Raw genomic sequence first — 20,130 nt, forward strand, 5'->3', positions numbered from 1 at the left:
CGCCAAGGAGGTAATCATTCACTTTTCCACTCGATTGGCCAAAAGGAGGCATGGTGGTGGTGGGTGTGAGATCTCACCGAAAGGTGCAGAACTTCCACGTGGGGTGTCTACTGAGCACTAATCTAGCTAGATCTGTAATTATGATGAGCTATTGGAGGCTTAAACGCAATGCCGTCACACAGCGAGGCGTTATGTGAAGCTTGTATACTTACTGTAGGTAGCGGGGTGACTAGAGAGTCTTAGTTGGAGACCCCTCTTCAAGCTAAAAGCATTCTTTTGGGGGATAAAAGTATCCCATTACAGTACATTATCTCCTCCCTACAGGTGCACAACTACAGCGGTCCCTTGCGTGTCCGCATCTCCCTGGTGACCAAGAACCCGGCGCACAAGCCTCACCCCCATGAACTGGTTGGGAAAGACTGCAAACATGGCTACTATGAGGCCGATCTGCAGGAGAGACGAGTACACAGGTAGACTGGAGAGTTTGGTTGTGGTTTACATGTGACAGGGATGTCATGTGACAGGGATGTCATGTGACCAAACTAGGGGATTTGCAAAATGGCAGCAAAGCAGAATAGAAGGAAGCAGCAGCAAACCGGTTGTTGGACCCCCCCCAAAAAATGGGTGCTGGAGGGGGTCCAAATCCAAGGAACACCTGTAGATCCATCATGTTAGCTGATGTTAGCTACTTCATTCTGTCAATGTTATACAGTTTTTTATCACCAAACCAACTAGGTTTAACTCATAATTATTGCAATTAAAAGTCGTATCTATAGTATTAGTAATATACTAACTTCATGTGTAATGTATCCCTCATGGCACTTCTGACAGTCAAACTGTTTAGACGTGTCAGTTAGCTAACATTAAGATTGCGTGACTTGGCTCATGTTGTACCACGCAATGAAATTGGGGGAGGCACTATGGATCTGATTGGCCCAAGGTGGACATACAATTACAGCTCCAAGTAGTAAGCTACAGTAGTCAAACGTTACTTCGGATACACTTTCTCATTTAAGTGAATGGGAAGGTGTGTTCACACCTTTGACTGGTTCCGTACTTATTACCGATTGGCAGGACAGAGATTTTCTGTGGGTGACATTGACATTGTGATGACATTCATTGTTGCCTTGTTAAAACTAATAGTCCGTTACAACTTGAGTCTGGAGATAAATAAACGTTAACAACATGAACTAGCTGTTAACATAACTAACATCTCAACGTCAATCCAGTTGCTAAAGTTTTTTGACATTCTCCAGCTTTGCGTAATTCTCAATGATATCAAATTATACTTTTAATTTGGGTGTTTTTCGTTTGATCCAAAGACCGGTTTAGACCCTGTGTCTATTTGTCTGTCTGTCTGTCTTTATCTCTGTGTGATGAAATGCAAACACACACAATGTCCTGCCATCCCATGTCAGTATGTGATACAGAGTGAGGAAGCACACCGGTTTACTTTAGTCACCTGTTTTGTCACGTCTGGGTTAGCATTACATCATACATCACATGATGACATCATACAGTGCATTACAGACAGGGCTGTAGTGGAGGGGATTAAATCCACCTGAACAGAATAGAGTTAGAATAGAGTTTTAGGTTGAGATAAATGCACAGTCTACATCAGTGGTTCTCAACATGGGGACCGAGGACCCCCCAGGGCTCCTCGAGGGGGTTCCAGGTGGCCCCCAGCAAATTGATGAATTGTTCAACTTCACAATTATTTCATTTACAAGAAGAATACAATTAGAGAATGTAGAAGATAATAATAACTATTTTGATCATAGTTTCACTGTTATCTCTCTACCTACAATATAGATATTTTTCTAGACCAAATCATATCCAACAATATGAATATTCTCAGATTTGGTTCCGAGAGACAAAAACTAATCAGCTGGGGGTCCGTGGTGGCTCTGATGTGGACTAAATTAGGGCTGATGTAAATGTTTTTAAAAAGCTCAAAGTAAATCACAGGTGAGTTAAAGAGAGGTTTCACATATTGTGGCAAATGAGAGTACATGTAGCGGGTTGTGGTTTTACTGTCACTCGTTTTCTTTCTCACTCTCGGCCTGCTTTCAGTTTTCAGAACCTGGGCATTCAGTGTGTGAAGAAGAAGGATGTGAACGAGGCGATCACTTGTAGGCTGCAGACCCATAACAACCCCTTCAACAGTAAGTAGTCCTCTTTACAGACCAGAATATTATGGCCACACAAAGACCTCACTCCACTTTCTGTCTCATGGACTCTTTTCTTCTGTCATTATGTGGAAAGGAATGGTGCTGTGCTCTCTACCAACAGAGGTGGAAAGAGTTGCAAAATGTCCCACTCAAATACAAGTATTGTTTTTTTTTTCTTTCAGAGTCAAAGCTACCAACGTTTTTACAAAATAGAACACAGTTGCATATGCCCCCCCCCCCCCCCCCCCCCCCCGCATATTGTTATAGACTGTTTTGACCATTCTAAAACTAGCTAGCAAGACTTACACAAACAAATAAAACTGTAGCTTGATACATGGCTTTTTGGCTACTATTGTGGAAACATTTTAACCAATTAATGTCAGTTAACATATTCTCAAGATAGAACAAGGATCTCTCCGATTACCACTTGAAGTGAAAGTGTGTTTCATTTTACCAGAGAGTTTACAAGAAGGCTATGTCCATTTCTTGCTACTGTAATTAATGTGTGACTTCCACCTTTTGAGTATCAATGTTTATGAGAGGATGTGGTGGTTTGCCAGACGCCGGCCGGTGTTGTTTGACTGTGCGCCACACCCACCCACTCTCTCTCTCTCTCTCTCTCTGTTGTCTCTCTGTCTGGGCTGTAGTTCCTGAGGCCAAGGTGTGGGAGGAAGAGTTTGACCTGAATTCAGTGCGGCTGTGCTTCCAGGTCTCCATCACTCTGCCTACAGGGGAGCTGTTTGCCCTGGAGCCAGCTGTGTCCCAGCCCATCTACGACAACAGTGAGTGTCAAGTTATCCTTTATTCTTTATTGTCCCCGGGGGGAAATTCTTCCCCTGCCTTTGACCCATCCTCTACTAGAACAGCGGGGCAGCCGCAGTGCAACGCCCGGGGACCAACTCCAGTTCAACTCCAGTTCAACTGCAACTTGGTCAGGGGCAACATGCCTTGCTCAGGGGCAACATATGTGTCTTTTGATGGTGGGCGGAAACCCACATGAACACGGGGGAGAACATGCAAACTCCACACAGAAAGGACCTGGGACGGACCAGGGTTCGAAGCCGGGACCTTCTTGCCGTGAGGCAGCAGTGCTAACCACTGAGCCGCCGTGGCGAGTGGGCAAGGCCAATAGCCAATAGTCATTATGTCTTTCAATTAGATTTTTCATACCAATAACTCCAAGTAGGCAGAATTTCCTCTAGAAGTGTATTGTTGTCAGGGTGGAAAAGCCAGACCATCATGGCCAATACCGGAATTTTAATAAAAAGCCAATATTGACCCAGTATATTAGTAAACTATCTTTCTAGTCTTAATACATGTACATAATTATACTCATAGATTTCTGTTGACATCAAACAACTGTTGCGGCGCCATCTTGAGGACTAATTTGGAACAACAAGATGCCCTCTGCTTGCTGGCAATTGGAAATGGAGTGGACCACTAGTTTGTCAAACATTGACATTGTGAGTGAGAGCAAAAGTAGCTGAAGGGTTTGATGTACCATAATATAAATTATGTATGTAGTGTCAAAGTTGTGTGAACTGTCACTGTTTTAAAATGTGTGAATTTGGTTTAAATAAAAAGTGCAGCCTGTAAAGTCTGGTAGAGTGAATCCCAATTTAAAGGTTGAAAAAAAGGATAAAACTTGAACTGCGATTTCTCAAAAAGTACAAAAGGTATCAAGAAGCTGAATAAGAGTAATAAAGACAAGTCGTACGAAAAGTGTTGACCCGTTTAAAGTTTGAATGGAGTTTGAGGTACAAAGTATGAAACAGTAGTTCAAAGAGGGCAAGGTATTCTCCCATAGACTTAAACAGGTAGCCTACTAAAAAGTCATGTGCTGCGTTCGGTCCTCACGATGGCAGCCACAACAGAAACGTCACATGACTGAAACCCATGAATACACCTGCAAACATGAACTCTCGCATATATTTCTTTGTTCCTCTTTGCATGTTGACTTTTCTTGTCAGTCTGGAATCATTTACAAGAATCAGTCCGACAGTTGAAGCTGTGACTCTTTTTTTAATGTTTTTATTTCAAAGTCCTCAGAAATGGAAGTCGTCAGGGAAAGCTTAACTGTCCACGTGGGGATATCTGTCTTTGGCTTCACTGTGGTAGAATTCAAGTGAGACAACAATCAAAAGATATAAGACACAAGAACAACATTTCAGAGTTTGCATAGTCCAGTACATATTTACAAAAATGTACTGCAATCCCTGTCAGAGAACTAGTAGAGAATGTATTCACACTGTATATAGTGCATGAAGTGTTGAGTGGATTTCACAGCAGAAAGAATGTCCTGGCTGCCAAAGTAGTTTGTAGAATAGAAAAGACTCGACTAGTACAGGTTGGCTGCCTGTCTGAATGGCTTGTAAAATCCACTTGCCAGCCACAGCCCAAATAACTCTGAATTCAACAGGTGTGTGGCGTTAATCTTAAGTCTCGGCGCTGTATTTATTGATACCTAAAAGTTGTTCTCTCGTAGGGGCCCTGAACACAGCGCCTAAAAGTTGTTCTCTCGTAGGGGCCCTGAACACAGCGCTGTATTTATTGATGCCTAAAAGTTCTTCTCTCGTAGGGGCCCTGAACACAGCGCCTAAAAGTTGTTCTCTCGTAGGGGCCCTGAACACAGTGCTGTATTTATTGATGCCTAAAAGTTGTTCTCTCGTAGGGGCCCTGAACACAGCGCTGTATTTATTGATGCCTAAAAGTTGTTCTCTCGTAGGGGCCCTGAACACAGCACTGTATTTATTGATGCCTAAAAGTTGTTCTCTTGTAGGGGCCCTGAACACAGTGCTGTATTTACTGATGCCTAAAAGTTGTTCTCTCGTAGGGGCCCTGAACACAGTGCTGTATTTACTGATGCCTAAAAGTTGTTCTCTCATAGGGGCCCTGAACACAGTGCTGTATTTATTGATGCCTAAAAGTTGTTCTCTCATAGGGGCCGTGAACACAGCGCTGTATTTATTGATGCCTGAAAGTTGTTCTCTCGTAGGGGCCCCGAACACAGCGCTGTATTTATTGATGCCTGAAAGTTGTTCTCTCGTAGGGGCCCCGAACACAGCCGAACTGAAGATCTGCCGAGTCAACCGCAACTCTGGAAGCTGCAAAGGAGGGGATGAGATCTTTCTGCTGTGCGACAAAGTGCAAAAAGGTACGATGGCTCTGTCCAGTTGTTATTCAGACACAAGTGGAATATCATTTAAAGTAGATACTATGTCACTTATTCTCTAAGTGGGGTATGTGTACCCCAAGGGGATACTCGCAGTTACACCGGGGTATGAAAAATACATCTGTAGCCTCTGGATGTTAGGTGGAAGACTAGTGGATCCACAGCTCCAAAGATCTGGGACGTCTGGTCACCTTAGCTCATTAGTTAACTCTGGCATATTTACATTGATGTGGGAACTGAAATGTTTATGAATGTGCACTGACCCTGATAAGAAAAACAACAACACACCATACGAACACACCCTTGTGAAGTGATTTTTTTTGGGGCTTCCACTAGGCATGGGTCGATTTCCGGTTTTACCGGTTCGGTTCGGTGTACGAGCCCAAACCGGTTTGATCACGTGCGAACCGAAAAAACCTAAAAAAAGAAGAAAAAAAATCCATTCTGATTGCACTATTGTTCGTATTGGCCTCTTCTCAAGTTGCACTAGTATGCAAAATTCTTATTTTGTTTATTATGTTGATGTTTGGAGAAAAGTTAAGCTGAATAGTTATGAGAAATAAATACAGGGTGTGTGTGTTAACACAGGTGTCCTGCTTCTTTTTATTCAGTATCATTGCTGGTTGACAATACCAGCTTAGAGGTGTATTATCGCTATCAGGTGGACTGAAGTTGCACTACAGACAGTTATGGGCCACACTCGGGAGCCCTGCTTAAAAAAAAAAAAAAATTAAATGACAAAAAAAATCGGTATGCCGGTTCGATCCGGTTTAGACGGCAATATCGAACCGGTTTTAAAATTTTCAAACCGACCCAGCCCTAGCTTCCACCATAATCAAAGTGTCACATTGTACTTGGCTGCTTGTCACAGTGTGGCGTGTCATCTCATTATCGCTATCTTGATGATGCAAGCCGAAGCCTCTGAGCTACTTTCATCTCAAACCAAAAGCTTTTGTAGCGCCCCCTCGTGTTAACCAATGAAAAGTGACACTAACATTCACCTAGGTTCGGAAGTAGATACCTTGGAGATAATTGAATAACTCACGTGGAGAGAGCTGATATGAAGTTGAACAGTTGACAATTTTTATTGCCTCACAATGCAATAACTGGCAGTGCTAGCACACAATATAGAAATAAAATAAAATACAAACTTCAAAATTAATAAATAAATAAAATAGAAAAGTTCAAAGAAAATAGTCCGTTTAGTGGAATCCTCCCTTACGGAGTTAGAATTCAGAGTTCGCTTCCTCTGAGTTGGGATACTCCTTTAAGGAGCAAGAACGTGTTCCGTTCGGTGAATGAAGTACTCCTTTGTTTGCGTTCGCACACTACCCTATTACTACCCGGGTAGCTAACTAGGGTTTGTGTTCTTATCTGTCCTGAATGAATGGAATGAGTCGAGTTGAGTTGGTCAGATGTCCTCTGAGGCCGGATCCTACGGCTGGCCACACCGCTTTGCTGGCCCGTCCTCAGTCTATCGTCTCTGGCTTGGCTCGCCACTGAACCCTCCAGGGTCCAGGAAGATTCAATCTGGTCAAAAAAAACAATCTAGACACATACTCCAGAATGTACAAGTTACCATCTATTTTCTATTTCCGTTCATCATTCAATCTCATTAACTTACTTCCATCATCCGGAATATCTTATCATATATAACCAATAGCTGAGGGTATTCAATCAGTACTTCAATCATCATGAAATTAATTAACATGCATCACTACAAAAGTATTTTAGTGCAAATAAAATAATTATCCATCATGAATTACAACATTAGAATTGGTATTTTAAAATAAACAAATTAAATTATTTATCCTTTTAAACCTCTTTTTAAATGTACATATTCCCTTTTAAACATATACATTTTTTTTTTTACTATATATTCCCTTTTTAAACATCACCAACATGTTTTTAATGGACTGAATTATCACTTGTATTTTACTCAACATATGTATTTTAATAACCAAAATTAAATAACTATTTGTATCACAGACATGTGAATGAATACTTCTTTGAGCAATGTATTTGTATCACAGATATGTGAATGAATACTTCTTTGAGCAGTGTATTTGTATCACAGACATGTGAATGAATACTTCTTTGAGCAGTGTATTTGTATCAGACATGTGAATGAATACTTCTTTGAGCAGTGTATTTCAATATAAACGTAGATTGATGCAATGCACCTTTAACTGGACCATGCTATCACTGCTTCACTCTCCAACCGCATTTAATGCAGTAATAGCTAGCTTTGCTTAGCTAGCCACAGTCCCTTTGCTAATACAGTGTTACCACTGTTAGCAATTAGCATCGCGGCTAACGTCGTTAGCATCTATTTATCACGGCTAACGTTGTTAGCATCTATTTAGCAATCTTTTGTAATCATTCTAGAGCATTCACAATGATACAATCTGCACCACTGTAGTGTTTAAACATTAGACATCGTTTCCATAGCTCCGATTGGTTTTATGAAAAGTATCTGAAGGTATTGGCAACAGGCTAACGGCATTAGGCTAACATGGTGGTTTGTCATACTAGCAACCATTTTCTCTGCTTACCGAAGCTCACAGTGAGAGGGACCTTTCAGCAGAATGGCTCCTCACGTTCAGTTTCATGCACAGGATTCGGTCCTGATAAACAGACAACTTATTAGTAGTTGATATGAGGGGAATTAATCAAGAATTATGACGTTTGTGTAACGTTTCATACCGGGAGTTCTTAAAGGTGGGTCATAGCGTGCTCACCCCCCAGTGACTCACAGAAGCTAGAAAAACAAATGGCGAAGCTACAAGCCCAAATGGCTTCTCTAAAGGCATCATTGAGTAATGGTTCAGGCCAGGCTTCTGCTAATCCAAATAAGAAAAAGTATAAGCCCAAAGCTTCCACTGAGAAACCCTCACACCCTGCAGAGTCAAAACTCACAAAGAAACCTCGCCCATGGTATTGTTTCAAATGTGGTGAAGACGGCCATATCGTACCTTCCTGCAGTAATGAGGCAAACCCTGAACTAGTCGAGAAGAAGCGCAAAGAGTTGAAACAAAAACAAGCAGCCTGGGAACAAAGTTTAAACTGAATGCAGTTGGGGGAAGAAGGATCCTCCGAAAAAGAAAGCGGTCGTCAGTGACGACGACACCAGCTTCGCCGCCGAGTCCAGCGTCGTGATCGATGACAGCGACATGGACTCCCCAGCCCCGCCTCCTAAAGCCACGAAGAAACTGGCAAACAGCAGCTCGGAAATAGTCAAAGAAAGCAAACCCAATGCTCAGGCTAAGCCCAAGGCCAAGGAGGCGGCAGCCAAGAAAGAGGGGGCACCCAAGAAACCTTCAGCTGCAAAGAAAGCTGCAGATGTAAAGCAGCCGTCCATCTATAGTGTTACCACTGTTAGCGATTAGCATCACGGCTAACGTCGTTAGCATCTATTTATCGTGGCTAACGTTGTTAGCATCTATTTAGCGACCTTTTGTAATCATTCTAGAGCATTCACAATGATACAATCTGCACCACTGTAGTGTTTAAACATTAGACATCGTTTCCATAGCTCCGATTGGTTTTATGAAAAGTATCTGAAGGTATTGGCAACAGGCTAACGGCATTAGGCTAACATGGTGGTTTGTCATACTAGCAACCATTTTCTCTGCTTACCGAAGCTCACAGTGAGAGGGACCTTTGAACAGAATGGCTCCTCACGTTCAGTTTCATGCACAGGATTCGGTCCTGATAAACAAACAACTTATTAGTAGTTGATATTAGGGGTGGGAATCGCTGAGTAGCTCACGATACGATATCGTCACGATACTTGGCCCTCGATAACGATATTATCACGATACAGCGATACTGCGATAATCGATATATTGGAAGACGATACATCACGATACCTGTGTAACTGAAGAGAAAAAAATACCCCTAAAAGGCAAGAAGCAGGTATTATGTATTTATTAGCAGAATTGACATGAACTCTCTCAGAGTTCACTCACTCACTCATACCATTTTCGATACCACGGAGGAAAAGTTACACATTAAGTCTTTTTATTATTATTATTAAAACAAGAAAACCTATATAACCTACCTACCTATATAATTTCTAAAAGTAGATATTAATGATCAAACATTTCCATTCATGTAGCCTACAGTATTTATGTTTTTGTTTCAACTACAAACATAAATAAACGTCAACTTGAAACTATGTTTCAACTACCACACACAGCATAATATTTTAGCCTGTTTATTAATTATTATTATTATTATTATTTTTTTAAATAAACATATCGATACTTGGTGCCAGTGTATCGATAACGTATCGCAAGTGGAAATATCGCGATACCGTGAGTATCGATATTTTGTCCCACCCCTAGTTGATATGAGGGGAATTAATCAAGAATTATGACGTTTGTGTAACGTTTCATACCGGGAGTTCTTAAAGGTGGGTCGTAGCGTGCTTTCAGCTCAGCGTCTTAGTTAGAAAGGAAGCGAAAACCCAGAAAGGACGTTTCTAAACAGTCGTTAACCTGAGACCTAGAGCGTGTGCGCCGCCCTCTGGTGGAAACATAACATTACCCCCTAAACTACATATACAGGTTTAGTAACCATATATTTCATGTGGGTTACACCCTCCCGCCTTGAATCTGCATGAGTCCCTTCATGAGCTGGTCTCTGGTTCATAGGGGAACTATCATAGTCACCGAGTGTGTCAATTGCTTGGTTAAAGCTTTGTAAGAGACTCTGTGCAAAGGAGATTAAGGGTTTCCCTAACTGGATGTAGTGAAAACGGTCAGGGGGTTGTCGTGATCTGTCAGATCTCCGTGTAGGGTCATTTGTTTCTCCATTTGTCACATTTTCACTTTCCTTCTCTTTATCAGTTGCCTCGGGAGTTGGTGCATTGTTCAGCTCAGCATCTTGTTGGACTTCCTCAGTTTCTCCATCTGCTGGATCCTCCATATTAATAGAAGATGCATCCTTTCCATCATCCACAAGAGCTGGATCTCCATTTGTTATGTCCGGTTGATTGTCATTTGTCATATCCGGTTGATTTCCAGTTGTCATATCCGGTTGATTTTCAGTTGTCATATCCGGTTGATTTTTAGTTGTCATATCCAGGTGATTTTCAGTTGTCATATCCGGTTGATTTTCATTTGTCATTTGTCATATCCGGTTGATTTTCAGTTGTCATATCCGGTTGATTTTCATTTGTCATATCCGGTTGATTTTCAGTTGTCATATCCAGTTGATTTTTTCATTTACTTGCTGTCCCCTTGGGATTTCATACACTTGAACAAATCTTTCCTCAGGAATGACAGATGACTGGGTAGAATAGATCTGTTTCATCCGCTTCAGATAGATCACCACAAGGGAGTAGGAGATCCCTATGTAGAGTTTGGGTGGGGCCATCTCCACTGATGGGCTGTACTTTGTACACAGGTAGGTCCCCCTTTCTTTCCAAAACTTTATACATAGTTGACTCCCACTTATCCGCAAGCTTGTGTTTATTCTGCAGCCACAGGTTTGTCCTTCTGATCGACGCGTTCTGTAGAGAACGTCATCTCTCATTTCCAACCTTTTCCATTCCCTGAGCATTAGCTTGAGCTCTAAAGAGTTGGGAATAAGGTCTGGGTCGGCTTCATCTCCAGTCTCCAAGACTTTGACAACCTGTCCAATGACTGGGTCAGACCTCTGATGTTGTTGGAGTTCTGCCTGGCTGTAGGTAGGTATGGTAGAACAACCTAGGGCTTCCTCATCTCCGTAGATGTCTGGTACTACATCAGAATGAAGAGCGAGGGATTCCACCAAGGTGATAGAAGGTAGGTGGTTGTCAGCTTCACCTTAGGAGATGGCGTTGACACAAGACTGTGACTGTGTCAGCTGGTAGGTCTTGTTGGTCGGGAGATGAAGAGAGATTGTAGAAAATGCTCCATAATGGCCCACCATCAGGCCTGTTCTTGGGGCAATTGACATCCACGAACCAAGGCGCCAACGACGCAATGATGATGTCACCGCCGTGACATCGAGGACGATGTCAGAGTTCACCTCGTGAGGTCATCGGTGATGTCAGAGTTTCCCCTGTCAGGTCATCAGCTATGTCAGACGGTCTAGGCTGACTCAGAGCAGAGTTCCGACATCTCCATTCACTCCAATGGGACCAGTTTTTTCCAGGAAGTAGAAAGTGGAACTCTTGAGTAAAAAAGGCAGCACTGTCGAGTTGCAGCAAAATAGACAGTTTGTGTTGTACTTTGAAAGGATTTTTCATCCCTTGAATCAAATTTTACAATATCAGCTTTATTTTAGCATGCAAAAGTAGCGCGAGACCCATTCCTGGATGTTCATTGGCTAATGAGTCTCGCATTTTGGTCCTCCGCTGACGCCACTCTCTTACTAGAGGACACTAGGCTGACTGTGATGGCAGACGTGACTTTGTGAGGTCATCAAACGATGTCATACCTCGAATGTGGGGGGATTATAAAGGTGTTGTTCTGCTATGATATGTATGGTCCTGTTCCCTTTCTGCAACCTGTATGCCACTCTGTATACTGCTTCTGCCTGATATTCCAAATAAATTAGCCTGAAAGACATCCCTGTGGTTCTAATCGATCACTGCCCATGAGCCCTTACCTAAGATCCAGCAACTTCACACTTCACACAAGGCAAGCACACAAACTTCCTTACAGAGATGGTGTGAAGCGAACTTTAGACTGTGTTATTCTGTCCTTCCACTCTTCCGGGAGAGGGGAATCACCAAAGTCAAATGTGGGCTCTGACTTGGCATGTTCCTTGGCTGGTTGAGGAGTAACAGCACAACATTTTACAGTGTCAGCGTCTTTGTTTGAGTCTGGTATGTTGTCATAAATCTTGTCAGGAGTATGAAGCTCGGCAATGACACAATTTGAAGGGAGTGTTACATCATGCTCAGTTTCATTTCTCACCCACACAGCTAATTTGTGTGGACGCTGCTTGGGCAGGGTGACAAGACAGCACTCTACAAATATTCCACCGGGCAAGGCAGATGATTCTGGCTGTTCGACTATTGCACATTCGCTGGTGGTATTAGCTCTGACATAGCCTTCAAGCCAGACTCGCTCTTGAGCAGGTATTGCTGCACTTTACCCTTGAGGGTTGTTAAGCCTATTCTCCCTGTGGAGTTCACCTTGTTCCTGAGCTTGAGTATAATCTGCCTATAGCCATAGACTGAGGACAACTTGTTTGGGTCTTCGTCATTACAGTGTTCCTCATATAAAACATCGAGTGCATTTGTGCCAATGAGTACAGGTAAATTAGAATTACTGCGCAAATCTGGGACTACTACTAAAGCAGAAACTTCAGGCTCAGTTTCAACAAATTCCTTTGGGAACTTAGGAATACAGCTAGATGCTTATTATGTAACTAAGTGTGGTCTTTGACTGAATTTCAATCATGAAGACCAACCTCTACAACATAGTTTAGAGCACCCCATGCGTACATGCCCCCGGTCATTCAGGGTGTGTAACTCCTTAGTGACATCACTGATGACATCACAATTGCTTGAGTGACATCACTGATGACATCACAATTGCTCAAGTGACATCACTGGTGACATCACAATTGCTCGAGTGACATCACTAGTGACATCACAACTGCCCCTTTCCCAATATCCAATCAGCTAAGGACATCTGTCTCCTGATGTCTCTGCTGAACCAATCACCTAAGCGGTGGTGGTGGTGGTATATAGAGAGAGCCCTTGCTACTACATCATTACTCACATTTGGCACGCATCTGGCTGGCCCCAAGTTATTCGGTATCTAACTTGGTCTATTAACTGCACGTGTTTTTAGCTCCGCTTGTGAACAAGAGCATATTAGCAAGTGAAGATGGAAGAGGTAGCAACGTTACAGTTACTAGACTTACTCACCGATGATGTCACAGTTGACTGGAACAGCATCATCGCTGAGTGCATGAACTCGCCACAGCAAGGCGGCGTCATTCAGCACGCTCCAGTACACCCAGATACCTCACGGTCAGCAGATGGCGACCGTGGTGGTACAAGGTGCTGGAGACGGGGACCACCAGATCAGCACAGCAGCAACCTCCAGCTCGCTGTCATCACGGACCCGCCGAGTGAGGACCGTCACTCCGGTGGGACTGTCTCCAGCTGGCATGAAGGAATACCGGCTGGCACAAAACAAAGAGGCCGCCCGTCTATGTCGCCGGAATAGAAAAGAATATGTTCAGCGTCTGGAACAACGCAAGGCTGATCTGGAAAAAAAGAACGACGCCCTGATGCAGGAACTCCAGACATTAAAGGCCCGTTATTGTTGTGTTTGAGCCAGGCAGGAGATAGCCTCGCATCACCAGGCTCTTCAGCCAGGAGAGGTCGAGGACTCGAGGGAGACGCCCCCCTCCCTCTTTGCACGTGTTTTTAGCTCCGCTTGTGAACAAGAGCATATTAGCAAGTGAAGATGGAAGAGGTAGCAGGCAACGATGGATTGAGACAGTGGAGTCAATTGACTTCACACACTCCAGTCGACGGGGGTGGCAGACCCTGAACAAGCTGACCGGAAGGTCCACAACTCCTGCAAAGTGCCCCATCACTGCAAACTCCATCGCGTCGCTCCTGCTGAGTAATGGCCGCTTCCCTAACGCAGACAAGGACTTTAATAGAAGAACATCAGCAAGAGTCCATGAGCTGCTCAGGGCCCCAGGATGCGATTCCAACCTATCCACCACCTTCACGATACAAGAAATTGACCTGGCCACACAACGCCTGAAAACTGGTAAAGCACCAGGCATAGACGGCATCCACCCAGAGTACCTGAAACACCAAGGCAAGAAGGCAACGGACTGGCTCTGTTCCTTCCTCTCTGCGTGCCTCCAGTTTTCAAAGCTGCCAAAGATCTGGCGCCGTGCCAAGGTGATCGCCCTGCCAAAGCCAAACAAGCCGAGCAACGACCCGAAGGGATACCGGCCCATCTCATTGCTGTGTGTACCATTCAAGCTCCTGGAACGCCTCATCCTGGCACGCCTCACCCCAGTGATCGACCCCCAGCTGCCCAAAGAACAGGCTGGCTTTCGAAGCGGCAGGTCGACAACAGACCAGGTGACCCTTCTGTGCCACGACAGCTTCCAGGCAGGAGAGAAGGCTGGGGCTGTTAGGATGATGTCATCATTCCTACTATGATGTCGTCGTTCCTACTATGATGTCATGGATCACTGATGACGTCGCAGACGGTGATGATGTCATGATTATGATTATGAAGATTATGATTATGAAGTGTCCCAATCATGCCTTTCGGCTGGTGATGTCATGACACAGGTGATGTCATATTCGGGTTCTATGAAGGCTTGTTTCTGCAGGTCCTCTCTAGTGGTTCATAAACTAATATCACGTCAACCTCTGCAACCGTTCCCAACCTCGAACCGTGCAGACCCAGCTATCAAGTTCCACAACCTCCCTACTTCTCAAGACTTACCAAGTTTGCCTTGGCCATCAACTATCCGCGAATAAATCCACATGTCTAACACCAATCCTGACAGTATGAACCACTCAGAAATGGGTTTAGCGGATAACGTTCCATCGATCAATGGGGAGGACCATGAGGCGCCAAATCTGCAAGATTTGCAAGATCTGCAACAGGGGGTCCAACAGGGGTTTGGAACAATACTTAAGCTGATTGCCGACCAGGAAAAAGCAATCCAGGCTCTGGCTTCCAAAGCCGATGATCGGTACACCCTCCTGGTTAGCACAATCCAGAATCTGGCTTCCATTGCCCAGGATGGGTTCCGGAGGTTTCCAGACCTGCTGCCCCTCCAGCTACCGCGGCCATTACTACTAGCCCTGCTTCTCAGCCGCCTCCAGCTCCTAAGCGCATACTCTGGGGTGGAGTTAGTGTCATCCCAAAGCAAAGGCAGCCACATCTGAACACCAGCAGCCATCTGTACCGTGATCTGACTGGCAGGGTTCGCATCACACCAGAGGAGAGGCAGCGCCGTTTGGACACCTGGAGCTGCCTGTACTGTGGTCGAGCCGGGCATCACCTCTCCTCCTGCTCCCGGCATCCAGTAGGTGGGTCCACCACTCGCCGGCCTGTGAGACTCTCAGCGGGTCAAGGCTCTAGGAGTCCAGCCCCGAGGCCCGTACGGTTGGGCAGCGTTCCCTGCAGGACCCAGGAGCGGCAGTGTGTCTCTAAGAGGGTTAAGGAGTTGGAGAGGACTGTCGATCGTCTCATTGAGAAGTTCAATCACTGCCTGCAGATCAGCTCCGTCCCCCCGCAGGGGGCCTCCGAGTCTGCTGGCCCTGAGGCACAACCTGTGGACCTTCCCCTCGCCGTGTCTGAACCGTACCTCAGCAGCAGCCAATTCCAGTTCTTGACCCACACGTAGGTTCCAGCTTGATGCTGGGAGGTCCCCGTCGTGTCGTCAGCCTTCGGTCAGGAGCAAAGAAGAGGCGTTCGAAGAAGGAGACGGTGGGTGTCCTGCCCAAACTACAGGTCGGGAGGGCAGGCCTCGCTGAGTCAGAGCCCCCTGTGGCTCTGCCTTCGGAGACGGCGGCATTGGTTGGGGCTCAGCCTTTGGATTGTGCGGAGCCTTCTGGAGCCCCGCTCTGAGCTTGCAACACCCCCCCCTGCAGTTCCCCCGCAACTACCCGCGAATAGATCCACATTTCCCACAGCCATGCCTGACAGTGACATGACTTCCAAGTTTGGAGCGTCCACTGAGACTCCACCTTCGGAGCCCGCAGAGTTTGAAGTGTTGCGTCAGGGGCACAGTTCTTGGTAGGGGTCACCGGACCGTGACATTGTCCCTTTTGATGGTCTCCAGTCTCCCATGTTTGGATCGTGCCCCGGGGGATGGCCGACTCCAGAGGATCCACCGGAGTCGGCAGACCGAGTCTGTCGGTCTATCTATGGCTTCGATATCCAGTATTAGGGAGGAGCACCTCCACTGTCTGACACCCCCTTTGGGGTCTAACCACCTGCATCTAACCTCCTGCTGAGGAGCCCCTCCACCAGAACCTGCGGATTTTCTGTTCTCCAGATGCCATCCTTGATGGCCTCATTGGACGCCAGGTGGCGTCCGTAGAGGGGAGGGTACTGTTAGGATGATGTCATCATTCCTACTGTGATATCATCATTCCTACTATGATGTCGTCGTTCCTACTATGATGTCATGGATCACTGATGACGTCGCAGACGGTGATGATGTCATGATTCATAAGTGTCCCAATCATGCCTTTCGGCTGGTGATGTCATGACACAGGTGATGTCATATTCGGGTTCTATAAAGGCTCGTTTCTGCAGGTCCTCTCTAGTGGTTCATAAACTAATATCACGTCAACCTCTGCAATCGTTCCCAACCTTGAACCGTGCAGACCCAGCTATCAAGTTCCACAACCTCCCTACTTCTCAAGACTTACCAAGTTTGCCTTGGCCATCAACTATCCGCGAATAGATCCACATTTCCCTCAGCCATGCCTGACAGGGGCCATCTTCCTAGACCTCACGGCTGCCTATGACACTGTCTGGTTGCGTGGGCTACATATGAAGCTTCTGGAGACCATCCCAGACAAGCACATGGTGAGCTTTATAATGGAGATGCTGAGCAACCGTAGCTTTCGGCTCCACACCAGTAACGGTCAAAGCAGCAGGGTGAGAAAGCTCAAGAATGGCATCCCGCAGGGATCAGTGCTGGCACCGATTCTTTTCAACATCTACATCCACGACCTACCCACAACAACATCAAGGAAGTACGGCTACGCAGATGACCTGGCCATTTTGCTCAGCAAGCCATCCTGGGAAGCAGCAGAAGAGGGCCTCTCTGAGGACATGAACATCTTGTCTTCATACCTGAAGAACTGGCGCCTCAAGCTCAGTGTTGAGAAGACCGCAGCAACCATGTTCCACCTCTACAACAAGGAAGCTACCAGATAAATAAACATCATGGTTGAAGATGCCCGGCTACAGTCCCAGTCCTCCCCGACATACCTCGGGGTGAAGCTGGACAGAACACTGTCGTTTAAACAACACCTGGACAGTGTCAAGGGAAAGACCACCGCCCTCATACGGCGTCTAGCCGGTACCACGTGGGGAGCGTCCACAAAGACACTGCGCATCTCCACCGAGGCCCTGGTGTTCCCCGCAGCTGAGTACTGTGCCCTAGGGCTGCAACAACTAATCGATTAAATCGATTAAAATCGATTATTAAATTCGTTGGCAACGAATTTGATTATCGATTCGTTGCCCTTTTGGCAAAATTTTTTTTTTTTTTTTTTTCTCCATATTTCATTTGAGTTAAATTCAGATTATTGAAACTGGATTAGCCTGACCAGTTCTACTTGTTTAACAAGCTGAAGCATATGCTCTGCCTGTAATTCAAGAGAAGTCTGCCTTTTAATTTCATATTTAATTTTAGTTCAATTCAGATGATTGAAACTGGATTAGCATGGCCCCAGTTTAATTAAAAGTTATGACCAGTTTAACTAAAAATCATATAGCCTGCCTGTGATTCCTTTTTATTTCATATTAGTTAAATTCAGACTATTGAAACTGGATTAGCATGACCAGGTTAACTTGTTTTATTATTATTATTATTATTATTATTATTATTATTATTATTATTATTATTATTAACTTGTTTAAAAACATATAGGCATGTAATTCAAGATAAGTCTGCATTTTATTTCATATTTCATACAGTTCGAATAAGACTTTCTGAGCATGACCAGTTTGACTTGTTTAAATTTAAAAACATATAGGCCTGTAATTCAAGTCTGCCTTATTTCAATTGGTTTTTAGCCCTAGTTGCACTTCTGTTGCACTTTTTTGTTCATTTGAAGTTTATAACAGTGCATGAAGGCATTGTGTATTAAATTAATGCGCTATTTTTTGTGCAATTAATTTGAGTGGTTCAAAAAAAAATCCGAAATTTGGGTCGCGACTTCATGACAAGGAAAATAGTGGGTCCTGAGGCTACACCAGTTGAGAACCACTGCGTTAAAGCACTTTATTTAAGAAGATATGAAGATATCTTTTGCACTTACACCATACATTTGTATGTATTTTGTATTCGTTCATGCCCTGTCAAAGCTATTTGATGTAGCAAAGCCCGGTGAGTTTTTGTTTAACAAAAAAAAAGTTGTTTTTCAATAAACGGATGGAAACAATATCAGTGCATTTTTTAATCCGATTAATCGATTAATCGACAACTAACCCTACCGATTAATCGATTATCAAAATAATCGTTAGTTGCAGCCCTACTGTGCCCCAGTCTGGAGCCGTAGCCCCCATGTCAAGAAGCTGGATGCTGCCCTCAACACCGCCCTACGGACTGTCTCTGGATGTCTACGAGCCACTCCAACAAACCAACTACCTGTCCTCGCTGGAATCGCTCCACCAGAGATTAGACGAGAAGCAGCCACGCTGGCCCTTGCTCGGAAAGCACAGATGAGTGAATCCCACCTCCTCCACAAGGTCGTCACGGAGACACCACAGCGAACACGCCTCAAGTCCTGGCGCCCCTTTGCCACCCAGGCCCAGGAACTGCTCCGCATAACACCAGCTGACACCTCCAAGGCTGGATGGGTGAAGGCAAGATGGAGGGACCAGTGGAAGGCAGCAGAACCATCCAGGCTTCACCACTACATCAACGATCCCACAGCCGTTCCTGGCCAGCACCTCCCCCGTAAGGAGTGGACAACCCTCAACCGCCTGAGGACAGGTGTGGGTCGTTTCGCTGCATCAATGCAGAAGTGGGGTCTCACAGACAGTGCCCACTGCGAATGTGGGGACCCATCACAGACTGTGGAACATGTGATGACCAGCTGCCCCAAATACCGGCCACCGAATGGTGATCATGGGCTAATTGACCTAGACAATGACACACTGGACTGGCTTGCTGCAATGGAGCTGAAGGTCTAAGGACATACGACAGAAGAAGAAGAAGAAGAGGTAGCAACGTTACAGCTACTAGACTTACTCACCGATGATGTCACAGTTGACTGGAACAGCATCATCGCTGAGTGCATGAACTCGCCACAGCAAGGCGGCGACATTCAGGGCCTCCTACCGCCGGTCACCATGGCCAACTCTCCAGCCCAACAAAGACCCAGCACGCTCCAGTACACCCAGATACCTCACGGTCAGCAGATGGCGACCGTGGTGGTACAAGGTGCAGGAGACGGGGACCACCAGATCAGCACAGCAGCAACCTCCAGCTCGCTGTCATCACGGACCCGCCGAGTGAGGACCGTCACTCCGGTGGGACTGTCTCCAGCTGGCATGAAGGAATACCGGCTGGCACAAAACAAAGAGGCCGCCCGTCTATGTCGCCGGAATAGAAAAGAATATGTTCAGCGTCTGGAACAACGCAAGGCTGATCTGGAGAAAAAGAACGACGCCCTGATGCAGGAACTCCAGACATTAAAGGCCCGTTATTGTTGTGTTTGAGCCAGGCAGGAGATAGCCTCGCATCACCAGGCTCTTCAGCCAGGAGAGGTCGAGGACTAGAGGGAGACGCCCCCCTCCCTCTTTGCACGTGTTTTTAGCTCCGCTTGTGAACAAGAGCATATTAGCAAGTGAAGATGGAAGAGGTAGCAACGTTACAGTTACTAGACTTACTCACCGATGATGTCACAGTTGACTGGAACAGCATCATCGCTGAGTGCATGAACTCGCCACAGCAAGGCGGCGACATTCAGGGCCTCCTACCGCCGGTCACCATGGCCAACTCTCCAGCCCAGCAAAGACCCAGCACGCTCGAGTACACCCAGATACCTCACGGTCAGCAGATGGCAACCGTGGTGGTACAAGGTGCAGGAGACGGGGACCACCA

General features: G+C 45.5%; 1 protein-coding gene across 2 annotated transcripts in view; it reads left to right on the plus strand.

The window, feature by feature from the left end:
- rela (v-rel avian reticuloendotheliosis viral oncogene homolog A) overlaps positions 1–20,130 on the plus strand; it is a 35,697-nt gene that overhangs the window by 5,586 nt on the left and 9,981 nt on the right. For both annotated transcript variants that reach the window (XM_083639681.1, XM_083639682.1), the window contains exons 4-7: positions 325–470; positions 2,074–2,165; positions 2,819–2,953; positions 5,221–5,325. In XM_083639681.1, coding sequence (XP_083495807.1) covers positions 325–470; positions 2,074–2,165; positions 2,819–2,953; positions 5,221–5,325 — 478 coding nt within the window. The remainder of the gene's footprint in view (positions 1–324; positions 471–2,073; positions 2,166–2,818; positions 2,954–5,220; positions 5,326–20,130) is intronic.

Source organism: Poromitra crassiceps (genome assembly GCF_964638095.1).
Source record: "Poromitra crassiceps genome assembly, chromosome: 7".
Taxonomy (NCBI): Eukaryota; Metazoa; Chordata; class Actinopteri; order Beryciformes; family Melamphaidae; genus Poromitra; species Poromitra crassiceps.